The 25809-nt window shown below is 44.3% G+C and overlaps 1 protein-coding gene across 3 annotated transcripts in view; it reads right to left on the bottom strand.

Moving 5' to 3' along the window:
* Nucleotides 1–462: 462 nt before the first annotated feature.
* The window catches only part of LOC135817798 (uncharacterized), a 64901-nt gene continuing 39554 nt past the window's right edge, over nucleotides 463–25809 (bottom strand). For all 3 annotated transcript variants that reach the window (XM_065331042.1, XM_065331043.1, XM_065331041.1), the window contains 7 exons: nucleotides 22496–23431; nucleotides 21186–21259; nucleotides 20243–20348; nucleotides 17315–18253; nucleotides 16054–16127; nucleotides 7065–7170; nucleotides 463–1698 (listed from right to left, as the gene is read on the bottom strand). In XM_065331042.1, the coding sequence (XP_065187114.1) occupies nucleotides 746–1698; nucleotides 7065–7170; nucleotides 16054–16127; nucleotides 17315–18253; nucleotides 20243–20348; nucleotides 21186–21259; nucleotides 22496–23431 (3188 nt within the window). In that variant the 3' untranslated portion in view covers nucleotides 463–745. The remainder of the gene's footprint in view (nucleotides 1699–7064; nucleotides 7171–16053; nucleotides 16128–17314; nucleotides 18254–20242; nucleotides 20349–21185; nucleotides 21260–22495; nucleotides 23432–25809) is intronic.

The following is a 25809-nucleotide window of genomic DNA, read 5'->3' on the forward strand; positions in this document are numbered from 1 at the left end:
TAACACGGCAATATACGACTGCCCAACCGTCCTGCTTTGAGCAGGACAGTCCGGCTTTGGACGTAAACATTTGTATACATTTACATGGGACACAATTGCCTTTGTATACATTATGCTGTGGGTGTCCTGCTTTGGAATGGTGGCAAGGTTGGACAGACTGCAATATACAACCATGTGAAGCACACCACTTGACTACAACCATGTTCAGTTAAAACAAGCCAAATCGCCTCGTATGATGATGAGCTGGGTAAGAAAACCGGTGAAATAGGCACGGTACTGAGCTGACAGGTACAGTGTACTAGGTCTCTTGTTTCACACCAGTAGCAGAAGGTTTCTTTGAATAGGAGGGGAACATTTATAGGTGACAGCATCATTCCACAATCTGTTCAGATCATCATAAGAGTGTTCTTGATTTGTGACCAACCCGCCAACCCACACTTCCTACATTGCTACCATACCAAATGCAGTTGCGCAAGTTTTATTGATGGGTGCAGCACAACACTTGACAACAAGGAGAAGGAAGAAAGCAAAAATGGAATAGAGGCGGGAAGTGAGTTTTGCAAAGCCCCAAACGGCAGATGCTATCTAGCATTGAGTTAACTGCAAAAAACACGAGTAAATAGCTGCTTGCCTGCTCTTGTCTGCTCTATTTGGTAACTTGATCTTGGGCATATACCTTGAGAGTGAGAATGCTATTTTTTTTGTTATGTGCTTAGATAGAGTGAATGTTCAGCCGAACAATTGATCAAATCTTGCTTTTACACTCGCTCTCTTTCTTGGCTACATCACAATGCAGAGCTCGATGAGTGGCACCCTGAACACAGCTACATGAGCAACACTTGTGAACTTTATGCTCCACCGACGACACTGTATAGTTGACAAAAGCATCCACATGTGACGAGTTCACTTTCTCTTTTCTGAAGATGTAGTTCCAATCCCACATGGCTCCACCAAGTTCCAATGCAACTGATGTATAGTCTTTGTAAGTATTCCTGTAAACACCTGCTCTCAGATTAGCTAGGGATTTATTTCCGTTTGTAACAGTCAGATCTGATGAGTAAAGCCGGTAACTGGAATCAACACCATAATAAGCACCCTCAAGACCAATTTTATTGTCGACAATAACTTCCAAAAGGACTCCTTTCCTCTTCAATTTCCTCTTCAAATCTGACCGAGAAATTTGTGTCCCGGGCATAACATCTCGGTCCTCATCCGAGATCAATAGAACAATTACTGCTATATCTGGACGATCCAGTCTTAGCAGTTGGTCATTGGACCCGGGATCAGTGATGTTCTCCAAAGCAAACTCAATAGCATTGTAACCATCTTCTACGTGAGCATCGGTTTTTTTCAACAGCTTCTTGCTAGCCTCCTTAAATCCACCAATGTCATATACCAGTGAATTTTTATCGTTACGAATGACACTTGGTACTCTCATCTTGTTACCAAAGCTGACAAGAGTATAATGATTGTCTATTCCAGGGTACAGGCCAAACCCATGCTCTCTAAGAGATGTTTCAAGACTTTCTGAGATCATTTGCAGCCGATCTATGCGTGATTCTGACATGCTTTTCGACTCGTCAAACACAACAATGATATCGGCAGCTGATCGTCCACATTGAAAGGTGGTGTTGGAGTTGTTTGACATTGCTTGCAACTGCGGCGGAAAATCGGCTGGTAGTGATGCACCACATTTCACTGGACACACAAACAAAGACAAAGGAATACACTGACAATCACACCATAAGCCAGATTTCCTGATGCCGACAATCTTCATCATGAGAAAATTAGGGCTGAAACGATTATACCGAATAATCGAGTACTCGTTTGATAACTCTAACGATCGAGCAATCGTTTAGATTACCGATTACGATTATTTTGCGTTTTTTAAATTTTTGTCCAGAAAGTACTGTAAACCCTCGTTTTGTGAAGTTTGAATCAGTTTCCGCTGGGAGTATGCAGTTGCCAGGGGTATGGTTCATGTTCTGAGGTTAAATTGACTTCAAAACTGCCATGTTTGGGAGCTACCCTTTCCCTTATGCAGATTTGTTGGTATTATGAAGGCATAGTTTGTGGAAGCAGAGTGATGCTTGCACAGAATGAGGACACTACGGTAGGTATCGGTTATAGCGTGGGTGTTTGAAAAACGACTTTCTATTCTTATTTCCGATATTTCTTACACACGATACATCAAGTGTGACATATCATATGCATGTGCGCAGGGGCAGGAAGATCACTGTACGTGCAACGACGGGTTACGTAGTCGCTTAGTGCTACTGTGCATGCGGCTGGCCATAGTCCCATAGGCTTACCATGTGGGCTATCCAACAAGAGTTACATGACCACAACAGTTGAACCTGCGGCACTAGTGCCACTACGTCTACGACGCAACGCGAGTCAGATCAGAACTGCATGGGACAGATGTTATTACTACAGGCGATACACTTTGTACTAATCTGGCATGTTTTGCTACACAAAGTCCATTCTTAGGACCGATATATTTTACTATGCGATAAAATTGCTTGTAAGAATAAAAGTGCACTTGAAAGCCATGTTATGATTATGAAAACAGTTCATTCTTGTAGGCGGTATATTATTTTACACGACCACGCTATAACCGATACGCATTGTATTTGCTAACGATTATAATCGATTACTCGATCGTTAAGGTAAAGAGTAATCGATACGTGAAAATCCACGATCGTTTCAGCCCTAGAGAAAATGGCTTTCTTCCCAACTCACATTGTGTTTGTAGGGTCTAGGATTGCAATTGTGAAAGGCTACAGCATCACTTTCTACTTTTGGAGCTGCTTGGTTTGCTGTTGTCAGCAGATGTTTTAGACACCACTGGCACTCAAAAATTCTAGTATCTGGAACTACAAAAGGTAACCCAACTGACTGACCGCTGAATTTCTCGCCATGTTACCTGAAACATGCAGGCAGGCATAGTGGGATGGTCTAAGACCATGATTGAGAAACACAGGGTACCAGGTTCAATTGAAATTGAAGTTCTCCCAATCCTTTCAAAAATTATTATTATGATTATTATTAACTCGTCCTCGGTCCTCAAAGGGGTAAGCCTCATCATCTTCAGGGGCGTCACCGGACCCCTTCACAGGGGGTGCACAGGAATTTTGCACAGGAAAACACGAAAAAGTTCGCTGATAGCAGGCCCGTTGCACCGACTTTGGAGGTGGGGCGACTATGGGGTACGGGGCCCTCCCCCGGGAAAAATTCAAAAATTGAAGCCAATTGCAAGCATTTCCGGGCATTTGATGCCATTTCAGTGTAACTACAATGAAAGACTTTTTGATTCTGCAACAAGCCAAGAAGACGCTACGATCGGGGACAAGAATTCTTCGTTATCCTCCCCCGGGAAAAAATTTCAAAAATTGAATTATTGCAAGCATTTCCGGGCATTTGGTGCCATTTCAGTGTAACTACAATGAAAGACTTTTTGATTCTGCAACAAGCCAAGAAGACGCTACGATCGGGGAGAAGAATTCTTCGTTATCCTCCCCCGGGAAAAAATTTCAAAAATTGAAGGCAATTGCAAGCATTTCCGGGCATTTGGTGCCATTTCAGTGTAACTACAATGAAAGACTTTTTGATTCTGCAACAAGCCAAGAAGACGCTACGATCGGGGACAAGAATTCTTCGTTATCCTCCCCCGGGAAAAAATTTCAAAAATTGAAGGCAATTGCAAGCATAACCGGGCATTTGGTGCCATTTCAGTGTAACTACAATGAAAGACTTTTTGATTCTGCAACAAGCCAAGAAGACACTACGATCGGGGACAAGAATTCTTCGTTATCCTCCCCCGGGAAAAAATTTCAAAAATTGAAGGCAATTGCAAGCATTTCCAGGCATTTGGTGCCATTTCAGTGTAACTACAATGAAAGACTTTTTGATTCTGCAACAAGCCAAGAAGACGCTACGATCGGGGACAAGAATTCTTCGTTATCCTCCCCCGGGAAAAAATTTCAAAAATTGAAGGCAATTGCAAGCATTTCCGGGAATTTGGTGCCATTTCAGTGTAACTACAATGAAAGACTTTTTGATTCTGCAACAAGCCAAGAAGACGCTACGATCGGGGACAAGAATTCTTCGTTATCCTCCCCCGGGAAAAAATTTCAAAAATTGAAGGCAATTGCAAGCATTTCCGGGCATTTGGTGCCATTTCAGTGTAACTACAATGAAAGACTTTTTGATTCTGCAACAAGCCAAGAAGACGCTACGATCGGGGACAAGAATTCTTCGTTATCCTCCCCCGGGAAAAAATTTCAAAAATTGAAGGCAATTGCAAGCATTTCCGGGCATTTGGTGCCATTTCAGTGTAACTACAATGAAAGACTTTTTGATTCTGCAACAAGCCAAGAAGACGCTACGATCGGGGACAAGAATTCTTCGTTATCCTCCCCCGGGAAAAAATTTCAAAAATTGAAGGCAATTGCAAGCATTTTCAGGCATTTGCTGCCATTTCAGTGTAACTAGTGTAACTAGTCTACGAGTCGTACTGGTACTCGTACTGGTCATGTACATGCACTCGCTACATGCACTCGCTACATGCACTCGCTACATGCACTCGCTACATGCACTCGCTACATGCACTCGCTACATGCACTCGCTACATGCACTCGCTACATGCACTCGCTACTTGCACTCGCTACATGCACTCGCTACATGCACTCGCTACATGCACTCGCTACATGCACTCGCTACTTGCACTCGCTACATGCACTCGCTACATGCACTCGCTACTTGCACTCGCTACATGCACTCGCTACATGCACTCGCTACATGCACCCGCTACATGCACTCGCTACATGCACTCGCTACATGCACTCGCTACTTGCACTCGCTACATGCACTCACGCGATCGCGGCAGCACAGTACAACTAGTTTTAGTGCATGCAGTTTATTAGTCGATTCTACCAGCACTACACTTTTCATAACCAGGAGTTCGCAAGAAAACCAAGGTCGGATTTTTTAGGGGGGTGCACGTGCCCCCCGTGCCCATCACGGGTGACGCCCCTGATCTTTCGTTTCAATGCCTGTCCACGTTTAAAGATGTGCTCAGTGCCTATTAGCTCTTTCAAACCTCATCTTGGACCATTGGAAAACTTGTACTTCCTCCGTATACAAAACAACTTCGTGACTTTTTTTGAAGGCTGCGCACAGCTCTGGAATTGTTCCGTTTGACTTGGAATAACACTCGTGGCATTGTCCAACTTGTTTAAAAGTTATATGCAAAGAAAAAAAAGCAACTCAGACGAATGAGGTTGAGTTTATTCAGAGTCTTCGTAGCTCGTGTCATTGTCACCTGACAACAGTGACTCCGCATCGCCAACAGTCGCTGCTTCCGCTCGCAACTCGTTCAGTTTCTCGTCAGGCGCAGTGACGATTCGACACTGGACTTTGGCTACGTCCTCTTCATCTCCAGAGCTGTGTGCGAATCTGTGTCGACTATATTCAGTTGTTCCAACCCGCGACCTCCATTATGCCGTGAAACGAGTCGCACAAGCACATCCATGCGCTTTGCATTTTCTCGGCAGGATAATCCTTCCAGCATTCTACAACGGCTTCGAGGAGGTCCCTGCAATTCCCCTTGGCGACAAAGGAGACATCTGACTGGAGAGAGGCGAAGAAAGCCAGGTCGTCGACACTCCGATCCGCAGTCTGCGCTGGTTGCAAGACGACTGAAATGTTTCATCTTGCCGTGCGAGCGGAATGTTCTCACGCTGCGTATGAGGTCGCGCACTGTAAGTACGAGCCTGGCAAACTTCATGGCAACGAGTACAGCGTGACTCCGTGTTCCGCGAGCTCCACTTTCATGGCCAGGAATCGAGGACATCTGAGAGTTGTAATTTTTGTACTCCTCCGAGGTGTGATTTTTGGCGTGCTGGGCCAAGCACAAGGAAGCCATCTGCAAAAAAACTGCAGAAAATGGTTGTTGTTTGATCCTTTGGTGTAATCTTTGTTTCTAGTCGAAGCTAGTTGCTGTTTGGAGCAGAAACGCTGAAATTGACTATTTTCTGCATGTACTCATACATGTACTCATGTACTCAGGCATGCAGTCTCACTCGTATTTTAGCTCTTTTTCTGGAATGGATGCTGCTCTGCGCCCCTTGGTGAACATTTCCTGCGCTCGTGGAGCAGCTGAAAAGGACCACTGGTATGTCTGGTTCCTGGTTTGAAAGTGGAGAGTCGACTTTTGTGTCTTGAAAAAGGAGTAGAGAGCGATAAAGGTACGTCTGTGGCTGATTTTTGAGTGCTCATCGTACATTTTTGATCATGATAGAAATTCTCAGCCCAAAGTCAGACCAAAGTCAGCGCGATGATGGTCGTACAGTTTTCTTGTGGATTTTTTAGTTGTTTCATCTCGTATCTATGTCAGTATCGTGATGGTGAAGTGGAGAGGGTGATTTTCTTCCTCTGGGCTTCGTTCGGCCGACTTTGCTTCGTCCTCGTTGAAAAGTGATCCCGAAAAAAAGGTCGATTCGCAAAATTATGTTGATTTTCAATGTACGTGATGACATGCGATTGCTGGCTATGGTCACTGTGTCTGTTTCGGGCAAGTAAGTGTCCTCACACGCATAGCTTCCGTGGAGAATCTGTACGGGATCAACCCAACTTACCTCGACATGAATGTGGGTTGTCGATTACAGCCTTTGGCGCGGTTTGTTGAGCAGGTTCTTGCTCAAAATCACCGTTGCAATAAAGTCACGAAGGTTTTGTATACGGAGGAAGTAGTAAGATGTCCTTCTCCAATGTGACTGGTAAACTGACATGCATGCTACTGCTAAACTGAAATGCATGCTAAGGCTAAACTGTAAAACAGGCTAAAACAACTATTACAGTCAACTTGGCTAATAACGACTGCGGATATAACAACAATTCGCGAATAACGACAGAACGTCCATGCCCAGAGCAAAGTCCCATCCAACTGTAATACGTTATAGAGACTTCGGGTATAACGACACTTCGCGAATCAGGACACTTTTCTGATGCCCCGCCGAGTGTCGTTATACGCAAAGTTGACTCTACTACACTGTAAGACTAACCTTCACATGTTGGTGGCTCCTTTGACCAGTTGCCATTTTCCAGACACTCCAACTTATTATTTCCTTGCAGAATATAGCCTTTGTTACATCTGTATGTGTATATCACCTGCAGGTGCACAACAATAATCAGATAATATAGCCGAGCTAGATCAAATCTAGGCCAAAATACTGCAAAACGATGTTTTCCATTTCAACTCGAGTTTCAAACGAAGATCAATCTCCAGGCAACAGATCAAACCAAGAATATTCATTCTTTAACAAACGCCATGTAGCAGCTGGGTGATAACTGCGCTCCACCACTAGTGTGCTGTCACCTACAATGTGTCAATGTACAGCTTCAGGAGTGCTACATATACCAGGATACTAACTAGTAGTGAGCCCTTTTCCACCTCAAGGCCATCTAGTATGTACTTGTAGGTGATTAGGTCTTAGGATGTGTGAACACCGCTTGCACACTGTATCATCCCCTCCTCTTTCTCATCTACATACATGTAGCTGGTAGTATACTACTGGCTTCTGCACTGTACACGATTCTTGAACAGAAGCCTCAAATCATCTTTCTAAACGTATTCTATGATGGACAACTTTTATACTACCTGCCAAGTAGAGACCGTGTTCTAATAGACTGAACGCAACACAGCCACCCGCTACATGTAGTCTGATGTGCAACGTGTCCATGATAGGACCAAAACTAGTGTGGGAACGGCCACTTCAATGCAGAATACTGGAAGCAAGAGTACATAAGAAAGAGTGTGCAACTCGACAATCCCCGAGCCCACGGCGAAATTTTTTCATGACATCTGCCTTTGGCGGCGGTTTGGCTCACTGATGCGATCATGCGTAGCCAGAGATCAAAGCAAAAATAATTTGTATATTACAGCTACGGTAGTCGAAGCAGAACAACGGACAATAGACCGATTTGTCTTGAACCTGATGAACTCTCACCATATCTACAAAATAAGGTAAGGGCGGGAAAGCATATACACACTTCATCATACTTCTGCCAAAGAATGACGTTTTTTAATAACACTCTTGCTGTAAGTCAACAAATATTCGGCGCATGTTTATTCGAATAAACGCAGCGGCGACAACAACTATAATAAAGCAATGAATAGAACTAACTCTGCCATCGTCACCATGAATCTACAAAGTCAAATGTTTTCCATAATCGATTTTCTTGTCACTGTTGTAGGATTCCCTTTCCTAAGACAAGATTCCCATTCTCAGGTTTCACCAGGCACTCAAATTGCTCATATCGATAGTAAATCTTGTCATGGAGGAGAAGAGAAAGAAAGGCAAGAAATACGCGAGCATGCGCGCGGCTTACAAGGCCAGCGATTCGTCACGTGGACAGGAGCAGGAAATACGAAATACAAATGTAAGAAATAACAATCGTCATGCAATGATTACAGTAATACTCAAGTAATCATTGGCCTATACTACACAATTATTGGCCTATACTACACAATTCCCCTCCTCTCACCATTCACGACCTCGTGAATAATAGGCAAGCAGGGCAAAAACAATTAAATTTATAATATAGAAAAAAATTACGGGTATACATTGACCTAACTACAAAACATAGTCAAATCTCGCAGGAGCAGTGCGGGTCCGGCCTGATCGACGCACTAATACTGGAGTAGCAAAAGGAGGAGGTAGAGTTGATACGGCAACAGGCGGCGACAACGGAGGCGTACTCGGCACAGAGTCATCGGCATCATGTGGCACAACAGGAACAAAGTCATTAGCTGACAAACTCACTGCGTCGGGGAGATCATTGACAGACGACGGTAAGGTAACTGGGCACGATGAAGTTACTGGCTTCAAGCGATTGAAGTGAACAGTACGTTCAACTCCATTCAGCAATAATGTGTATGATGTCGAACCATGAACACGCACAATAGTATGTGGACCAGACCAGAAACGATGAAATTTACGGTGCTCGCCAGCACGGATAACTGGATCATGAAGATATACTTGCTGACCGACAACATAAGGCTCACCATGAACGCGATGGTTATAGAACTGTTCTTGAGACGTATGAGCAAGATCAGCATTATGACGGGCTTCAACGTGAATATTCCGCAGAGAAGTGTCGAGACTACGGACATAGGTATGCATATCAGTGGAAGGTGGCGAAGGTAAATTGAACACAATATCAGTTGGTAACCGGACATCCGCACCATACAGAAGGCGCGCTGGACTGAATCCAGTGTGCAGCACGATGTGACAACAAGACGAGAGGGAACGTTGCATCCCACTCCGTACTGGTTGGAGTAATGTGGGCACGCAGCAGACCTAGAAGAGTGAGGTTGACGCGCTCCACCAGACCATCACCAGAAGGATGATACGGCGTGGTTTGCGTCTTCCGGATACCAAGGAGACGGCAGATATCCCCAAATGGCCGAGATTTGAATTGGGCCCCTTGATCTGAATGAAGCTGTTCAGGTGCACCGAACCGACTGATCCAGCCATTAACGACAGCTGCAGTGACCGAAGCAGCAGTGATATCGCGCAAAGGGAATGCCTCGACCGCGATTACATCGCGTAAAGTAATCTGCCATGACCAGGAGATACTTATGGCCCAGTGACGTTTCAGGCAGAGGACCGACAATGTCCAAGGCAACAATTTCGAACGGATAACCGGCAATCATTGGCTGAAGTGGTGCACGGTTTGTTGGATTCTTCGCTCGAATCTGTGCACAGGTGTGACAGCATCTAAAAAATTCGGTGATGTCAGAAGCCATTCCAACCCAGTAGAAACGCAGACGAGCTTGAGACAGGGTTTTCTCCACACCAGGATGGTTAGCAGTAGGAAGAGAATGTACAGCGATCATGGCCGCTCCTGAAGTGAGCATGGTACGACCAGACGGCGTGACTCACCAACGTGGTCATGATCCGCAAAAGGAGGCAATACATACAAGACAGAATCAAGCAAAGACAACTGATCAATCTGTGACCAGATAATCTTGACAGTTCGACTAACACCAGAAATGTCATCTTCCGGAGGGCGAACGAACTTGCCATTAGCCGCGTCATACAATGACCAGACTGTGGATAGCTCCGGATCCGAGCGTTGAGCATCAACTATAGCAGCAGATGATACATCATCCAGCTCAACGGTGACAGCACTGCTCTGTAAACAAAAGAAGCATGTTGTCGCACTGAAATTGTTTTAATGATAGCTTGCATACCGTCCTACCGGTAGGACCACGGGTCCTACCGGTAGGACCCAAGAAATCGAGCTGCAAAAGTGCTTTTGGTTGAGAATTTTTTTAAACAATAGGTCTTTTGCCAAATAAGACACACAGTGACTTGGCGGGGCATGGCATGTGTACTGAATGCGTGACCCGGGCACACCACATACATGCAGTGCATTACGAGTCACGCGCGAGCTCTTGTTCCTGAACCGCAACGATCAATCACCGCGTTTGGCGTGTACTCACCCACGCGTCGAGAAAATAGTGACCTTCTTTTTTTGTTTTGCTTACAAAAACTATGTTTCTTCAAGCGATCGCGATCGCGATCGACATTCTAGAACAATAGTGAGGACGGTCACTGGATTTTCTCTGCCTAGTTCTTGTAAAGGGTTTAGTTTTGTTTTCTAGAAGATCTCTCCAGATTTTTTAGCCATGGGAAAGGCGATCACTGCTGCGTTCCGCAGTACAACAGCGACCGAAGTTCAGGCAAAATACTTTGTTCAATGTCTTCCCTGCTAGCAAGGAATCGAAAACTGGAGAAGCTAAGAGCGTGAGCAGTGACGAGTTGGACACAAGAAAGTCTTGGATTGCCGCCATTCGTCGAGATGAGCGGAATGGCTACGGGTACCATCATGTCATACAATATAGTGGTGTTGTTCTAACCATTTCACTGATGAACACTATAGTCGCTATCGACGATATCCAAGTGGAGTTCAGCCTGGAGATTTCGCTCGGTTTGAAGACTCTGACATTCAGTACTACACTGGTTTTCCTTTGCTTGCTGCGTTTGATGCATGTATTCAATTTCCTTACCTGGATTATAAGAGCGTCTTTCCTTTCGCAGTAAACCAGTGGATGCCGATTCCAGGAAGAAAAGGAAACCCGGTGATGAACGGAAGATTAAGTTAATTGGCTTGGAGAGCTTTTTCATAACCATGGTTAGTCTTCGCCATGGCACACATACCAATCTCTCCGCGTCCTTCCCAAGTGGCAGAACGATTGCTGGATGTTTTCAAAAAGCTGCATCCTACAACATTCATGATCATAGATGCTACAGTGCTGAAATGTAATATCGCTTCCAGTCTGTCTGCGCAGTCGCAACTCTACAGCTCATATGAGACGCATAACGTTACTACCTTGACGTGCCTCATTCGTATGACCCCAGATGCTGGTGCGGCGCTTACCTCCAAGTCATTTACGCGATCCACCAGTGACCACGAGCTCACAATCAGAAGCCACTACTTAGATCTTCTGCCAGTAGCTGGCTATGGGACTTTGATTATGGCAGACCAAGGATTTGACAGGGATCTCTTGATGCCACATGGCGTAAAGCTGAACATTCCCCCGTTCAAGCGATCAAGCAACAGATGGCCTTAGAAGATATCCAGAAAACGCAACAAATTGCCACGTTACGAATTCATGTTGAGCGTCTGATGGAGCGAATCAGGGAGTTCTCTATCTTTTCAAAGATCGTTCCAGTAATTCTTTTCCCTATCATCATTCAGATATGGTCCATTATGGATTGTTCTCTGCCTGCTCACAGTATTCTAGGCTCCTTTACTTGCTGAAGCAAAATAATATGTTTTCCATGCCAACTGTTGCTAGCATTGCATGGCGAATTGATCTTCAGCAACACGAATTTTGTCATGCCTGAACAATCATGCACAATACGGAGCAGCTAATGACTTAGTGGGTATAAATGTGGATAGTATGATATAATTTAGATTGCAATATTTGCAAAAGTGCAATGAATAATAATACCCCTCTTGATGAATATGAGTGCTGGCGGTTTAGCAATTTCCATGGTCACAGCAGACTTACAAGGGCGAATATAAAAGTATCTTTGCAACCATACAATAGGTCCTTTGGTAGAGCAGAGCTGGACCCAGTTTCAGGAAAACTAGGACGAAATGTAGCTGCTAGAGGGACGATTATGCTCATTGCGTCGCTATGGGCTTCCATGAGCTCAGCGTCAGCAATGCTCTGAATGGCAGCGGTTTTCCGCTTTCCTTGCCGATGCCTGCCGCCAAATATATCTGGAGTGTACAGTATTGGATCGATGTGATAGAACCAGGCCCTGAACAGATGGAGAAAGTTAGAATGTAAAACATGACATTGTACTGAAGTATCGATAAATGTACTTTTTCTTGTGCGAAATGTTGAAGACTGCATCCTGAAGTGGTACTTACCGATCGAGCAAATCACCCAGTTTCCTGGACACTCCGGCTCCTCTAGCTCGCAGGTAAGTCTTCAACTGGTTGATTGTCCATTTTTCAAAGGACTCGTTGTCCAAAGGCATCAAAAACCGAGCTTTGGGATCGCTAATTCAACTTGATTCTCCCTCGCAGGACTACTATCAACATTCCCTTCATCGCAACGTACCGCCACAAGAGATGAAGTGCTCGGCTCATTGACCGCTTCATCAGCCATGTATCAAACATATCACAAAGGTCCAGCAAGAAGTAAATGCAAAAAACCTTTCTACATATCGGACAGCAATGAAGAAGCGAGAAGAAAACAGAATCCTTCGCTGTCAGTTTTTTTTCCGATCCAGGAGAGTCTCGTTTTTTCTGGCCGCCTGGGTGAGTACACGCCAAACGCGGTGATTGATCGTTGCGGTTCCAGAACAAGAGCTCGCGCTGGGAGGAATGCACTGCATGTATGGCGTGCCTGGGTCACGCATTCAGTACGCATGCCATGCCCCGCCAAGTCACTGCGTGTCTTATTTGGCAAAAGACCTATTGTTGAGATGAGGTCTTTGTCAGGCAAAGTAATGGCGCAAAATGCAAGGCTATGTCCAGTGCATTGCGTATGCGCAATTTTACCGATTGTCAAAATGGCCGCACATAATCCTGTCGGTGCGCTAGCAACTCTGTCCAAAGTGAATTTTGACCATGGCACATCAATTGTGGTGAGGTCCTAATGTTTTTATTAGCTTGCCAAGGCCGTGGAATGCATAATTCCATACTCCGTTTCCATGGTTACCATGGGTTGTTACCATGGAATTTCGTAGTATGCCTTGTGCGATCACGTCTAAAATTTGTGGACTTCTTCATTAGCCCCTTAGCAACAGTTTAGGATCAAGTTTTAGGTCAATGTTAGAACAGAGGCCATGCAGCATGTCTGTGTATGATGGTCCTACCGGTAGGTCCTACCGGTAGGACCGAGGTCTATGCAAGCTATCATTAAAGTCCTTTGTTTCCATAGTTGTTTTTTTCACTTCACTTCATACTTTCTACATCCAGGTTGTCTCACCTTCCTTTGTGCCACCTACTTCCTATTTGTGTCGCTTGCTTGTAAATTTTATCACATTTTGAAATGCATGCTTAATCATTGTTTTTTGCTTGGCTTGCCTTCACTTCAGTCAAGATAATCCACTGATGATAGTGACAAGAAAATCGATTATGGAAAACCTTTGACTTCGTAGATGCATGGTGATGACGGCAGAGTTAGTTTTATTCCTGTAGCTATGCAGAAGACGTTACTTCAGTAACGTCTGGCACTAGCCTGGGTACACACAGCTTTATTTTGGTGTTTATTTGTTTGTTTGTTTAGGTGTGTGTGTCACGCCTGGCACTATCCCGTATCTGTCCCGTACCGTACCGTACCATCAAAGACAGCTGGCCACAATATTCAAATAGGGCTTTCAAATGCAAGATCATAACGTGAAGCAACTTGGAAGAATGAGTATGAATGCGAAGTGTAGCGGGTAATGCATGTAGGGCGATTGTGCGGGTTCGAATCCTAGGTTATGCCTTGAAAAAATAGGAGAATTGAAAAATTTATAACATCCCTATGCTTTTTTTGCCTAGGTCATCAAGGTGGTAGACGTTGTCGTATTACCCTCGACCGTACCTGTCCCGTACCGTACCGTACCATCAAAGACGGCTGGCCACGAACAGCTGGCCACAATATTAATAGGGCTTTCAAATGCAAGATCATAACGTGAAGCAACTTGGAAGAATTAGTATGTATGCGAAGTCTATCGGGGGATGCATGCAGGGCGATAGTGCGGGTTCGAATCCCAAATTATGTCTTGAAAAAAAAAAGGAGAACTGAATACTTTATAACATCCCTATGCTTTTTTTTGCCTAGGTCATCAAGGCAAAAAAGCATAGCGTAGGGCCCTGAGCTTCTAAGCTCTCTCGTTTATTGCATACATGCATCAAAAATTTGATGAGGCCGAAATGAGTTTTAGCCCTGGGAGGCGAAATTTGAATGGGCGGAAAATTTGTTGATTTACAGTATCTTTGAGGGTCATGCCATCTCTAGCAAATCTAATACGCATTTTTTTATTACTACAAAGCACTGGCCAGCAACATAAAAGGGAAGGTAGACAAAATTGGACAAGCGAACATTGACAACACAGAGGAGCCTGGCCATGGCCAGCAATCGAGGACATCTGAGAGTTGTAATTTTTGTACTCCTCCCAGGTGTGATTTTTGGCGTGCTGGGCCAAGCACAAGGAAGCCATCTGCAAAAAAACTGCAGAAAATGGTTGTTGTTTGATCCTTTGGTGTAATCTTTGTTTCTTGTCGAAGCTAGTTGCTGTTTGGAGCAGAAACGCTGAAATTGACTATCTTCTGCATGTACTCATACATGTACGCTGTTTGGAGCAGAAACGCTGAAATTGACTATCTTCTGCATGTACTCATACATGTACTCCTGTACTCAGGCATGCAGTCTCACTCGTATTTTAGCTCTTTTTCTGGAATGGATGCTGCTCTGCGCCCCTTGGTGAACCCCTCCTGCGCTCGTGGAGCAGCTGAAAAGGACCACTGGTATGTCTGGTTCCTGGTTTGAAAGTGGAGAGTCGACTTTTGTGCCTTGAAAAAGGAGTAGAGAGCGATAAAGGTACGTCTGTGGCTTATTTTTGAGTGCTCCTCGTACATTTTTGATCGTGATAGAAATTCTCAGACCAAAGTCAGACCAAAGTCAGCGCGATGATGGCCGTACAGTTTTCTTGTGGATTTTTTAGTTGTTTCATCTCGTATCTATGTCAGTATCGTGATGGTGAAGTGGAGAGGGTGATTTTCTTCCTCTAGGCTTCGTTCGGCCGACTTTGCTTCGTCCTCGTTGAAAAGTGATCCTGAAAAAAAGGTCGATTCGCAAAATTATGTTGATTTTCAATGTACGTGGTGACATGCGATTGCTGGCTATGATGCGTGCCGATGAGGTAGGTCAACCTCCCCTGACCTAGTGGTCTCGGGTTCATCAGTTGGTCTACGCATCAGGAAGGGGAAATGGGCAGAGAAAGGGAGAATGAGCATGAGGAGCTTCCCAGGAGAGGAAGAGTGAGAGAGAGAGAGAGAGAAACAGAAAATGATAATAATAGAGACAACCGGTTATTCTCAGTGCTGGTGGACGTCAGTGGCCCATAGCCAATTGGTCTGGCGGAGGGTGCATTATAAAGCCTTATGATAGAGGTCAATGGAAGGAGAGGTCTTACAGGTGATGGGTGCATGATCATTGCTAATGTGGATGTTGTAGTACGTTATTTTGTGTACGTCGTGTGTCGTCGTGTTGGTGCATGCGCGTGTTGCTGTGGTGTGAAAAGCTGTCTTCGTCTTGAGTTCATCATGTCTTCGTCTTGAGTTCATCATGTCTTCGTCTGAGTTCGTCATGTCTAGTTGTGTTCCCGTCGTCCTCTCGTAATAAACAGTCTTCCTAAATGTAGTAATCGTTGTGTGTGTGTGTACAAGTGTGGAGATGGCACGGGACTGGGAGCAGGTAGAGAAAGGCAGTTACAACATGGACTCATGTAAAACAAGCAAATAAGGACCCCTTACCTCCCTGTGGTACGTTGTGGATGAAAGAGTTCTAACGCCATTTTGGATGGATGGAAGAGGAGGGCACTGGGGAACTGTGGGAAGGGAAATCACAAGAATACTTCTTTTGAGAAAAGTATCAACCAAATAAGTGTAGCAGGACACATAAACGCTCATTACAAACACACACACACACACCCACACACACACACACACACACACACACACACACACACACACACACACACCTTTCAATCATCAAAAATCACAAGAAAAATCACAAGAATGCTTTCATTAAGAAATTATCCACTAAATGTAGCAGGACACATAAACGCTCATTACATAAACACACACACAAGCACACACAAGCACGCACACACACACACACACACACACACACACACACACACACACACACACACACACACACATCTTTCAATGGCTTCACCGTTGAGCCTATCCAAATCAAATCACTTGCATGCACTGTAACACAATCAAGTCCAGGTTTGTTTCAAGACGTTTTCAGTTGGGGTGCACCTTTCGCTGGTGTTCACCTCTGGCTCACAAACATTTCCAGCTACAAGATAACGGTCACTTTCCATCATGTCCTAAGTTGCTAGAACATGCTCATTGTAGTAAATCGGGTTTGGCGGAGTGCTAGCCGCACTTTATTATGATCGAAAGACACAATTAGGAAAGTTTTGCTAGAACTTCATACTGTACTTGTCCTTCACTTTTCAAAAACCGGCACAATCTTCATACATGCATGAACGGCTACATACGAAATTCAATTCATTTCTGATATTAATTTCACTGATTAAGCCCGGGGGTCCGACAATACCCAGTGATCACATCGATAGAGAACATCAGGATTGATTTTTTACTTCTCAATAGCAACCTTAGCATACTGCCTCTGTACTTCTCAATAGATCTCTTTTCCAAGTGTAGCCACTTGCCTCAGGCAGAATGCACTGGCTCCACGTTGTGGATATATGCGTGACCTTCACTTGATTTCTGATTTCAGCTATATGCGTGCTGGCCTAGTATCTTTATCATCATCATTGTTTTGTTGAAATGCAATACAATTCACAGTCCTACGTGTGGCTTATGCTGCCAATATCAAACAAATTTCTATTTCGGCATGGAAGGAGGGGCGCTGCTTAGACCTAAGTGAGGCAGACATTCCGGAGAATTATGGCATATCAATTTTGCGGATGAATATAATGAATGCAATGGCTCCAGCAATATAATGCGGTCAAGCAAACACAAGATCAGGTCATACCTTTACACTCGCTCTCTTTCTTGGCCACATCACAATGCAGAGCTCGATGAGTGGCACCCTGAACACAGCTACATGAGCAACACTTGTGAACTTTATGCTCCACCGACGACACTGTATAGTTGACAAAAGCATCCACATGTGACGAGTTCACTTTCTCTTCTCTGAAGATGTAGTTCCAATCCCACATGGCTCCACCAAGTTCCAATGCAACTGATGTATAGTCTTTGTAAGTTCTCTTGTAAACATCTGTTCTCAGATTAGCTAAGGATTTATTTCCGTTTGTAACAGTCAGATCTGATGAGTAAAGCCGGTAACTGGAATCAACACCATAATAAGCACCCTCAAGACCAATTCTATTGTCGACAATAACTTCCATATGGACTCCGTTCCTCCTCAATTTCCTCTTCAAATCTGACCGAGAAATATTTGTCCCGGGCATAACATCTCGGTCCTCATCCGAGATCAAAAGAACAATTATTGCTATATCTGAACGATTCAGTCTTAGCAGTTGCTTATTGGACTGATCAGTGATGTTCTCCAAAGCAAACTCAATAGCATGGTAACCATATTCATTGGAACCTCCAGGTATTTTCAACAGCTTGTTGCTAGCCTCCTTAAATCCACCAATGTCATATACCAGTGAATTGTCATTGTTACGAATGACACGTGGTACTCCATCACGGTTACCAAAGCTGACAAGAGTATAATGATTGTCTATTCCAGGGTACAGGCCAAACCCACGCTCCCTAAGAGATGTTTCAAGACTTTCTGAGATCATTTGCAGCCGATCTAAGCGTGAATCTGACATGCTTTTGGACACATCAAACACAACAATGATATCGGCAGCTGATCGTCCACATTGAAAGGTGGTGTTGGAGTTGTTTGACAGTGCTTGCGACTGCTGCAGAAAATCGGCTGGTAGTGATGCACCACATTTCACTGGACACACAAACAAAGACAAAGGAATACGCTTGCAACCACACCAGTGTCTGCTCCAGAGCCGGGTGAGCCGGGTAATCCACCCGGTTGGGCGGCGCTTGGACCCGGTTGAAAATATAGTACCGGGCCACCTGTGACCCGGTTGGTACTTTACACTTTCAAGCTTTGAAAGGATTGACTCCACGGCTTGTATGTGTCAGATACTTCTTCTTCTTTCGTAATTTTCTAATTCCTGTCCTCTCTTTTCTAAATGCGGCTTATCCATTCGCCTTTATATCATTGGGCCTAGTTCCTGTTTATTGTCCGAATTAAAATAAACCAACCAACCACCTGGCTCCGACCCGGTTGAAATGGTTGCGCCAGGTACACGTGTACCCGGCTGTCCTACAATCCTAGAGCAGACACTGCACACCATAAGCCAGATTTCATGATGCCGACAATCATCATCATGAGGAAATGGCTGTCTTCCCTCCTCACATTGTGTTAGTAGGGTCTAGCATCTCCATTATGAAAGACTACAGCCGATCACTTTCTACTTTTTGAGCCGCTTGGTTTGCTGTGGTCAGCAGATGTTTTAGACACCACTGTTACTCATGAATTATAATATCTGGTAAAAAAGGTAACCCGACGGACTGACCGCTGAAATTCTCGCCATGTTACCCGAAACAAAGATGTTATTCAGTTCGGCCTCATCATCTTTCTTTTCAATGCCTGTCCGTGTTTTACAGATATCTTTATTGAGTGATCAGTGTTCATTGGCTCCGATTCAAACCCTATCTTGGACCATTGGAAAACTTCAAATTACATGTGCTTCTACAATGTGACTGGTAAACTGACATGCATGCTATTGCTAAACTGACATGCATGCTATTGGTAAACTGACATGCACGCTATTGCTAAACTGACATGCACGCTATTGCTAAACTGACATGCATGCTATTGCTAAACTGACATGCATGCTATTGCTAAACTGACATGCATGCTATTGCTGAACTGACATGCATGCTATTGCTAAACTGACATGCATGCTATTGCTAAACTGACATGCATGCTATTGCTAAACTGACATGCATGCTATTGCTAAACTGACATGCATGCTATTGCTAAACTGACATGCATGCTATTGCTAAACTGACATGCATGCTATTGCTAAACTGACATGCATGCTATTGCTAAACTGACATGCATGCTATTGCTAAACTGACATTGTAATCGAACTATGACTTTCTCTTGTATGACTCTGTCTTGTGTAGTTGACATTACTTCTTACCTCTTGTTGCCTGTCATGTGATTCATGGGCGTGATTCATCCTGTGGTTGCGGCTTTCTTGTACGCATGCGTGTATGCTGTTATAATAGTAGTGTCATGTTTCATGTATGCTGTGCAGCTGTTTGGGCTTGCTGTGGTACGCATGCATGCTCCAGTTCCTTTCTGATACACGCTGCTCTTAGCTCTTTTTACGGTAGTTCTGGTGTGTTCCGATGGCGATGGTTTTGTGAACAAAGTAATTCTCTCTCTGGTTGTACTGTCGTATGTATTAGCACAAACAATAACCTTCCAGTTAGTATAATTACTTGTCCAGACCTGTGTGGTGTTTTGGCCGTGGTATGCCTGAGACCGGTTGTGGGGGTAATTTTCTAACAACATGCATGCTATTGCTAAACTGACATGCATGCTATTGCTAAACTGACATGCATGCTAGTGCTAAACTGACATGCATGCTATTGCTAAACTGACATGCATGCTAAGGCTAAACTGTAAAACAGGCTAAAACAACTATTACAGTCAACTTGGCTAATAACGACTGCGGATATAACAACAATTCGCGAATAACGACAGAACGTCCATGCCCAGGGCAAAGTCCCATCCAACTGTAATACGTTATAGAGACTTCGGGTATAACGACACTTCGCGAATCACGACACTTTTCTGATGCCCCGCCGAGTGTCGTTATACGCAAAGTTGACTCTACTACACTGTAAGACTAACCTTCACATGTTGGTGGCTCCTTTGACCAGTTGCCATGTTCCAGACACTCCAACTTATTATTTCCTTGCAGAATATAGCCTTTGTTACATCTGTATGTGTATATGACCTGAAGGTCCACAACAATAATCAGATAATATAGCCGAGCTAGATCAAATCTAGGCCAAAATACTGCCACACGATGTTTTCCATTTCAACTCGAGTTTCAAACGAAGATCAATCTCCAGGCAACAGATCAAACCAAGAATATTCATTCTTTAATAAACGGCATGTAGCAGCTGGGTGATAACTGCGCTCCACCACTAGTGTGCTGTCAACTACAACGTGTCAATGTACAGCTTTAGGAGTGCTACACATACCAGGATTATTATTACTATTATTATTACAGGGTGCGACAGAGCTCTCGGCCATTGAAGAAAGGGAGAATGAGCATGAGGAGCTTCCCAGGAGAGGAAGAGTGAGAGAGAGAGAAACAGAAAATGATAATAATAGAGACAACCGGTTATTCTCAGTGCTGGTGGACGTCAGTGGCCCATAGCCAATTGGTCTGGCGGAGGGTGCATCATAACGCCTTATGATAGAGGTCAATGAAAGGAGAGGTCTTACAGGTGATAGTTGCATGATCATTGCTAATGTGGATGTTGTAGAACGTTATTTTGTGAACTTCGTGTGTACGTCATGTTGGTGCATGCGCGTGTTGCTGTGGTGTGAAAAGCTGTCTTCGTCTTGAGTTCATCATGTCTTCGTCTTGAGTTCATCATGTCTTCGTCTTGAGTTCGTCATGTCTAGTTGTGTTTCCGTCGTCGTCTCGTAATAAACAGTCTTCCTAAATGTAGTTATCGTCGTCCCTTTGTACAAGTGTGGAGATGGCACGGGACTGGGACCAGGTAGAGAAAGGCAGTTACAACATGGACTCATGTCAAACAAGCAAATAAGGGCCCCTTACCTCCCTTTGGTACGATGTGGATGAAAGAGTTCTAACGCCATTTTGGATGGATGGAAGAGGAGGGCACTGGGGAACTGTGGGAAGGGAAATCACAAGAATACTTCTTTTGAGAAAAGTATCAACCAAATAAGTGTAGCAGGACACATAAACGCTCATTACAAACACACACACACACACCCACACACACACACACACACACACACACACACACACACACACACACACACACACACACACACACACACACACACCTTTCAATCATCAAAAAATCACAAGAAAATCACAAGAATGCTTTCATTAAGAAATTATCCACTAAATGTAGCAGGACACATAAACGCTCATTACATAAACACACACACAAGCACACACAAGCACAAGCACACGCGCGCACACACACACACACACACACACACACACACACACACACACACACACACACACACACACACACACACACCTTTCAATGGCTTCCGCAACGTCGAGCCTATTCAAATCAAATCACTTGCATGCACTGTAACACAATCAAGTCCAGGTTTGTTTCAAGACGTTTTCAGTTGGGGTGCACCTTTCGCTGGTGTTCACCTCTGGCTCACAAACATTTCCAGCTACAAGATAACGGTCACTTTCCATCATGTCCTAAGTTGCTAGAACATGCTCATTGTAGTAAATCGGGTTTGGCGGAGTGCTAGCCACACTTTATTATGATCGAAAGACACAATTAGGAATGTTTTGCTAGAACTTCATACTGTACTTGTCCTTCACTTTTCAAAAACCGGCACAATCTTCATACATGCATGAACGGCTACATACGAAATTCAATTCATTTCTGATATTAATTTCACTGATTAAGCCCGGGGGTCCGACAATACCCAGTGATCACATCGATAGAGAACATCAGGATTGATTTTTTACTTCTCAATAGCAACCTTAGCATACTGCCTCTGTACTTCTCAATAGATCTCTTTTCCAAGTGTAGCCACTTGCCTCAGGCAGAATGCACTGGCTCCACGTTGTGGATATATGCGTGACCTTCACTTGATTTCTGAGTTCAGCTATATGCGTGCTGGCCTAGTGTCTTTATCATCATCATTGTTTTGTTGAAATGCAATACAATTCACAGTCCTACGTGTGGCTTATGCTGCCAATATCAAACAAATTTCTATTTCGGCATGGAAGGAGGGGCGCTGCTTAGACCTAAGTGAGGCAGACATTCCGGAGAATTATGGCATATCAATTTTGCGGATGAATATAATGAATGCAATGGCTCCAGCAATATAATGCGGTCAAGCAAACACAAGATCAGGTCATACCTTTACACTCGCTCTCTTTCTTGGCCACATCACAATGCAGAGCTCGATGAGTGGCACCCTGAACACAGCTACATGAGCAACACTTGTGAACTTTATGCTCCACCGACGACACTGTATAGTTGACAAAAGCATCCACATGTGACGAGTTCACTTTCTCTTCTCTGAAGATGTAGTTCCAATCCCACATGGCTCCACCAAGTTCCAATGCAACTGATGTATAGTCTTTGTAAGTTCTCTTGTAAACATCTGTTCTCAGATTAGCTAAGGATTTATTTCCGTTTGTAACAGTCAGATCTGATGAGTAAAGCCGGTAACTGGAATCAACACCATAAGCACCCTCAAGACCAATTCTATTGTCGACAATAACTTCCATATGGACTCCGTTCCTCCTCAATTTCCTCTTCAAATTTGACCGAGAAATATCTGTCCCGGGCATAACATCTCGGTCCTCATCCGAGATCAATAGAACAATTATTGCTATATCTGAACGATTCAGTCTTAGCAGTTGCTTATTGGACTGATCAGTGATGTGCTCCAAAGCAAACTCAATAGCATGGTAACCATATTCATTGGAACCTCCAGGTATTTTCAACAGCTTCTTGCTAGCCTCCTTAAATCCACCAATGTCATATACCAGTGAATTGTTATTGTTACGAATGACACGTGGTACTCCATCACGGTTACCAAAGCTGACAAGAGTATAATGATTGTCTATTCCAGGGTACAGGCCAAACCCACGCTCCCTAAGAGATGTTTCAAGACTTTTTGAGATCATTTGCAGCCGATCTAAGCGTGAATCTGACATGCTTTTGGACACATCAAACACAACAATGATATCGGCAGCTGATCGTCCACATTGAAAGGTGGTGTTGGAGTTGTTTGACAGTGCTTGCGACTGCTGCAGAAAATCGGCTGGTAGTGATGCACCACATTTCACTGGACACACAAACAAAGACAAAGGAATACGCTTGCAACCACACCAGTGTCTGCTCCAGAGCCGGGTGAGCCGGGTAATCCACCCGGTTGGGCGGCGCTTGGACCCGGTTGAAAATATAGTACCGGGTCACCTGTGACCCGGTTGGTACTTTACACTTTCGAGCTTTGAAAGGATTGACTCCATGGCTTGTATGTGTCAGATACTTCTTCTTCTTTCGTAATTTTCTAATTCCTGTCCTCTCTTTTCTAAATGCGGCTTATCCATTCGCCTTTATATCATTGGGCCTAGTTCCCGTTTATTGTCCGAATTAAAATAAACCAACCAACCACCTGGCTCCGACCCGGTTGAAATGGTTGCGCCAGGTACACGTGTACCCGGCTGTCCTACAATCCTAGAGCAGACACTGCACACCATAAGCCAGATTTCATGATGCCGACAATCATCATCATGAGGAAATGGCTGTCTTCCCTCCTCACATTGTGTTAGTAGGGTCTAGCATCTCCATTATGAAAGACTACAGCATCACTTTCTACTTTTTGAGCTGCTTGGTTTGCTGTGGTCAGCAGATGTTTTAGACACCACTGTTACTCATGAATTATAATATCTGGTAAAAAAGGTAACCCGACGGACTGACCGCTGAAATTCTCGCCATGTTACCCGAAACAAAGATGTTATTCAGTTCGGCCTCATCATCTTTCTTTTCAATGCCTGTCCGTGTTTTACAGATATCTTTATTGAGTGATCAGTGTCCATTGGCTCCGATTCAAACCCTATCTTGGACCATTGGAAAACTTCGAATTAGATGTGCTTCTACAATGTGACTGGTAAACTGACATGCATGCTATTGCTAAACTGACATGCATGCTATTGCTAAACTGACATGCACGCTATTGGTAAACTGACATGCACGCTATTGCTAAACTGACATGCATGCGTGATGCATAATGTTGTTGTTTTTATCTTCCATATGTGCACTTTCATAAAAAATAAAATATAAAAAAATGCTATCAGGCGCGTACGCAGGGGGGGGGGGGTTCCCGTTGCCCGGAAAACCCCCAAATGTTCCAAACGAGCAACGTTTTTGGGCATATTTTGGTAGGGCGCACGATCAATCTGGCAAGAATGCGAAACTTCGACAGATCGTAACTCAGACAAATCTCGCTCAAATCTAACGATCCAGATATCCAGGTCGAATAGAAAACGCTCAGCTGTCGGTTGAAACAATTTGCGACGCGCTGCGAGCAATGTCTCTTGAGATAAATCGTTCGTAAGTTGAGCCGCGATCTCGAAATTTCAAAAGCGCGCAGTGCGACTCGAGTATCGAGAATTTGAGACTTTTCGTCCCGCTGACTTGCTCAATTATTTGCAGGAGCTTCACTTGTGATATTGTCAAGAGTACACAGCAAAAAAACGAAACTCTGCGATCAAGAAAAGCGAAATCGCTGGAGCAGGACGCGTTTTTCGGCCTTTCGCCCAGTTTGGGCACTTTTTCGCACCGTCGCTGCACTCTACCGGCATAGCATATAGAGCTGGATATGTACATGGCTGTACTGAGTCCTGGCTATCATGGTCGACCTCATTCTCTCCCTGGTAGGTGTACCTTTCCACTTCCAGGAAGCCTCTAAGATAATGAAGATTGAGTGAGTAGAACTGAAGTTTATGATCCAAAGAACACGAAAAAATGCATCATTTTGAAAATTTCCTATATGGTATGTTATACCTCACTCCATATTCACCCACATACAATTGGCCATCTACATAAGTGGTGATTATTGCTGAATATTCACCGCTTATATTCACCACTTTTCGATACTTACATTGTACTGTAAAGAGAGCAGTACTCGGTGCTGCGCTTGATTCCTCTTCAGTCAGCGCACCGGAGCTGTCGAGTGCCCTAGAAAATGTCTACGCTAACTTCCGTAGACAGGACTTTTCTGAGTACAAACGAAATTCCTTGCTTGCCATTGCCGCTGGATCCGCATGTGACTAGGTGCTGACAGTGAGCATCTTCACAGACGGAGCGTTCCAGCGAGCAAACAAGGTTTTGGACGCTCAACATGTCAATGGCCCGATGATTGCGGATTCAAGCGGCAAGCCAGGAATTTCGTTTGTTCAAGGACGTTAGCGTAGAATTTTCCTAGGGCACACAACAGCTCCGAAGCGCTGCCTAAAAAGAAAAGAAGTGAGGGTAGAACCACTTGGCTCGCTGTTATAAACCGACTCGCAAATTGGCGCGATGATCGCGGACTGGTCAAATCTTCGCGTGAAACGAAACCTCTCTCTGATTGGTCAAATCTTCGCGCGAAACGAAACCTCTCTCTGATTGGTCAAATCTTCGCGTGAAACGAAACCTCTCTAATGATTGGCTCCCGCCACA

Source organism: Sycon ciliatum, chromosome 5 (genome assembly GCF_964019385.1).
Source record: "Sycon ciliatum chromosome 5, ocSycCili1.1, whole genome shotgun sequence".
NCBI classification, from domain to species: Eukaryota; Metazoa; Porifera; class Calcarea; order Leucosolenida; family Sycettidae; genus Sycon; species Sycon ciliatum.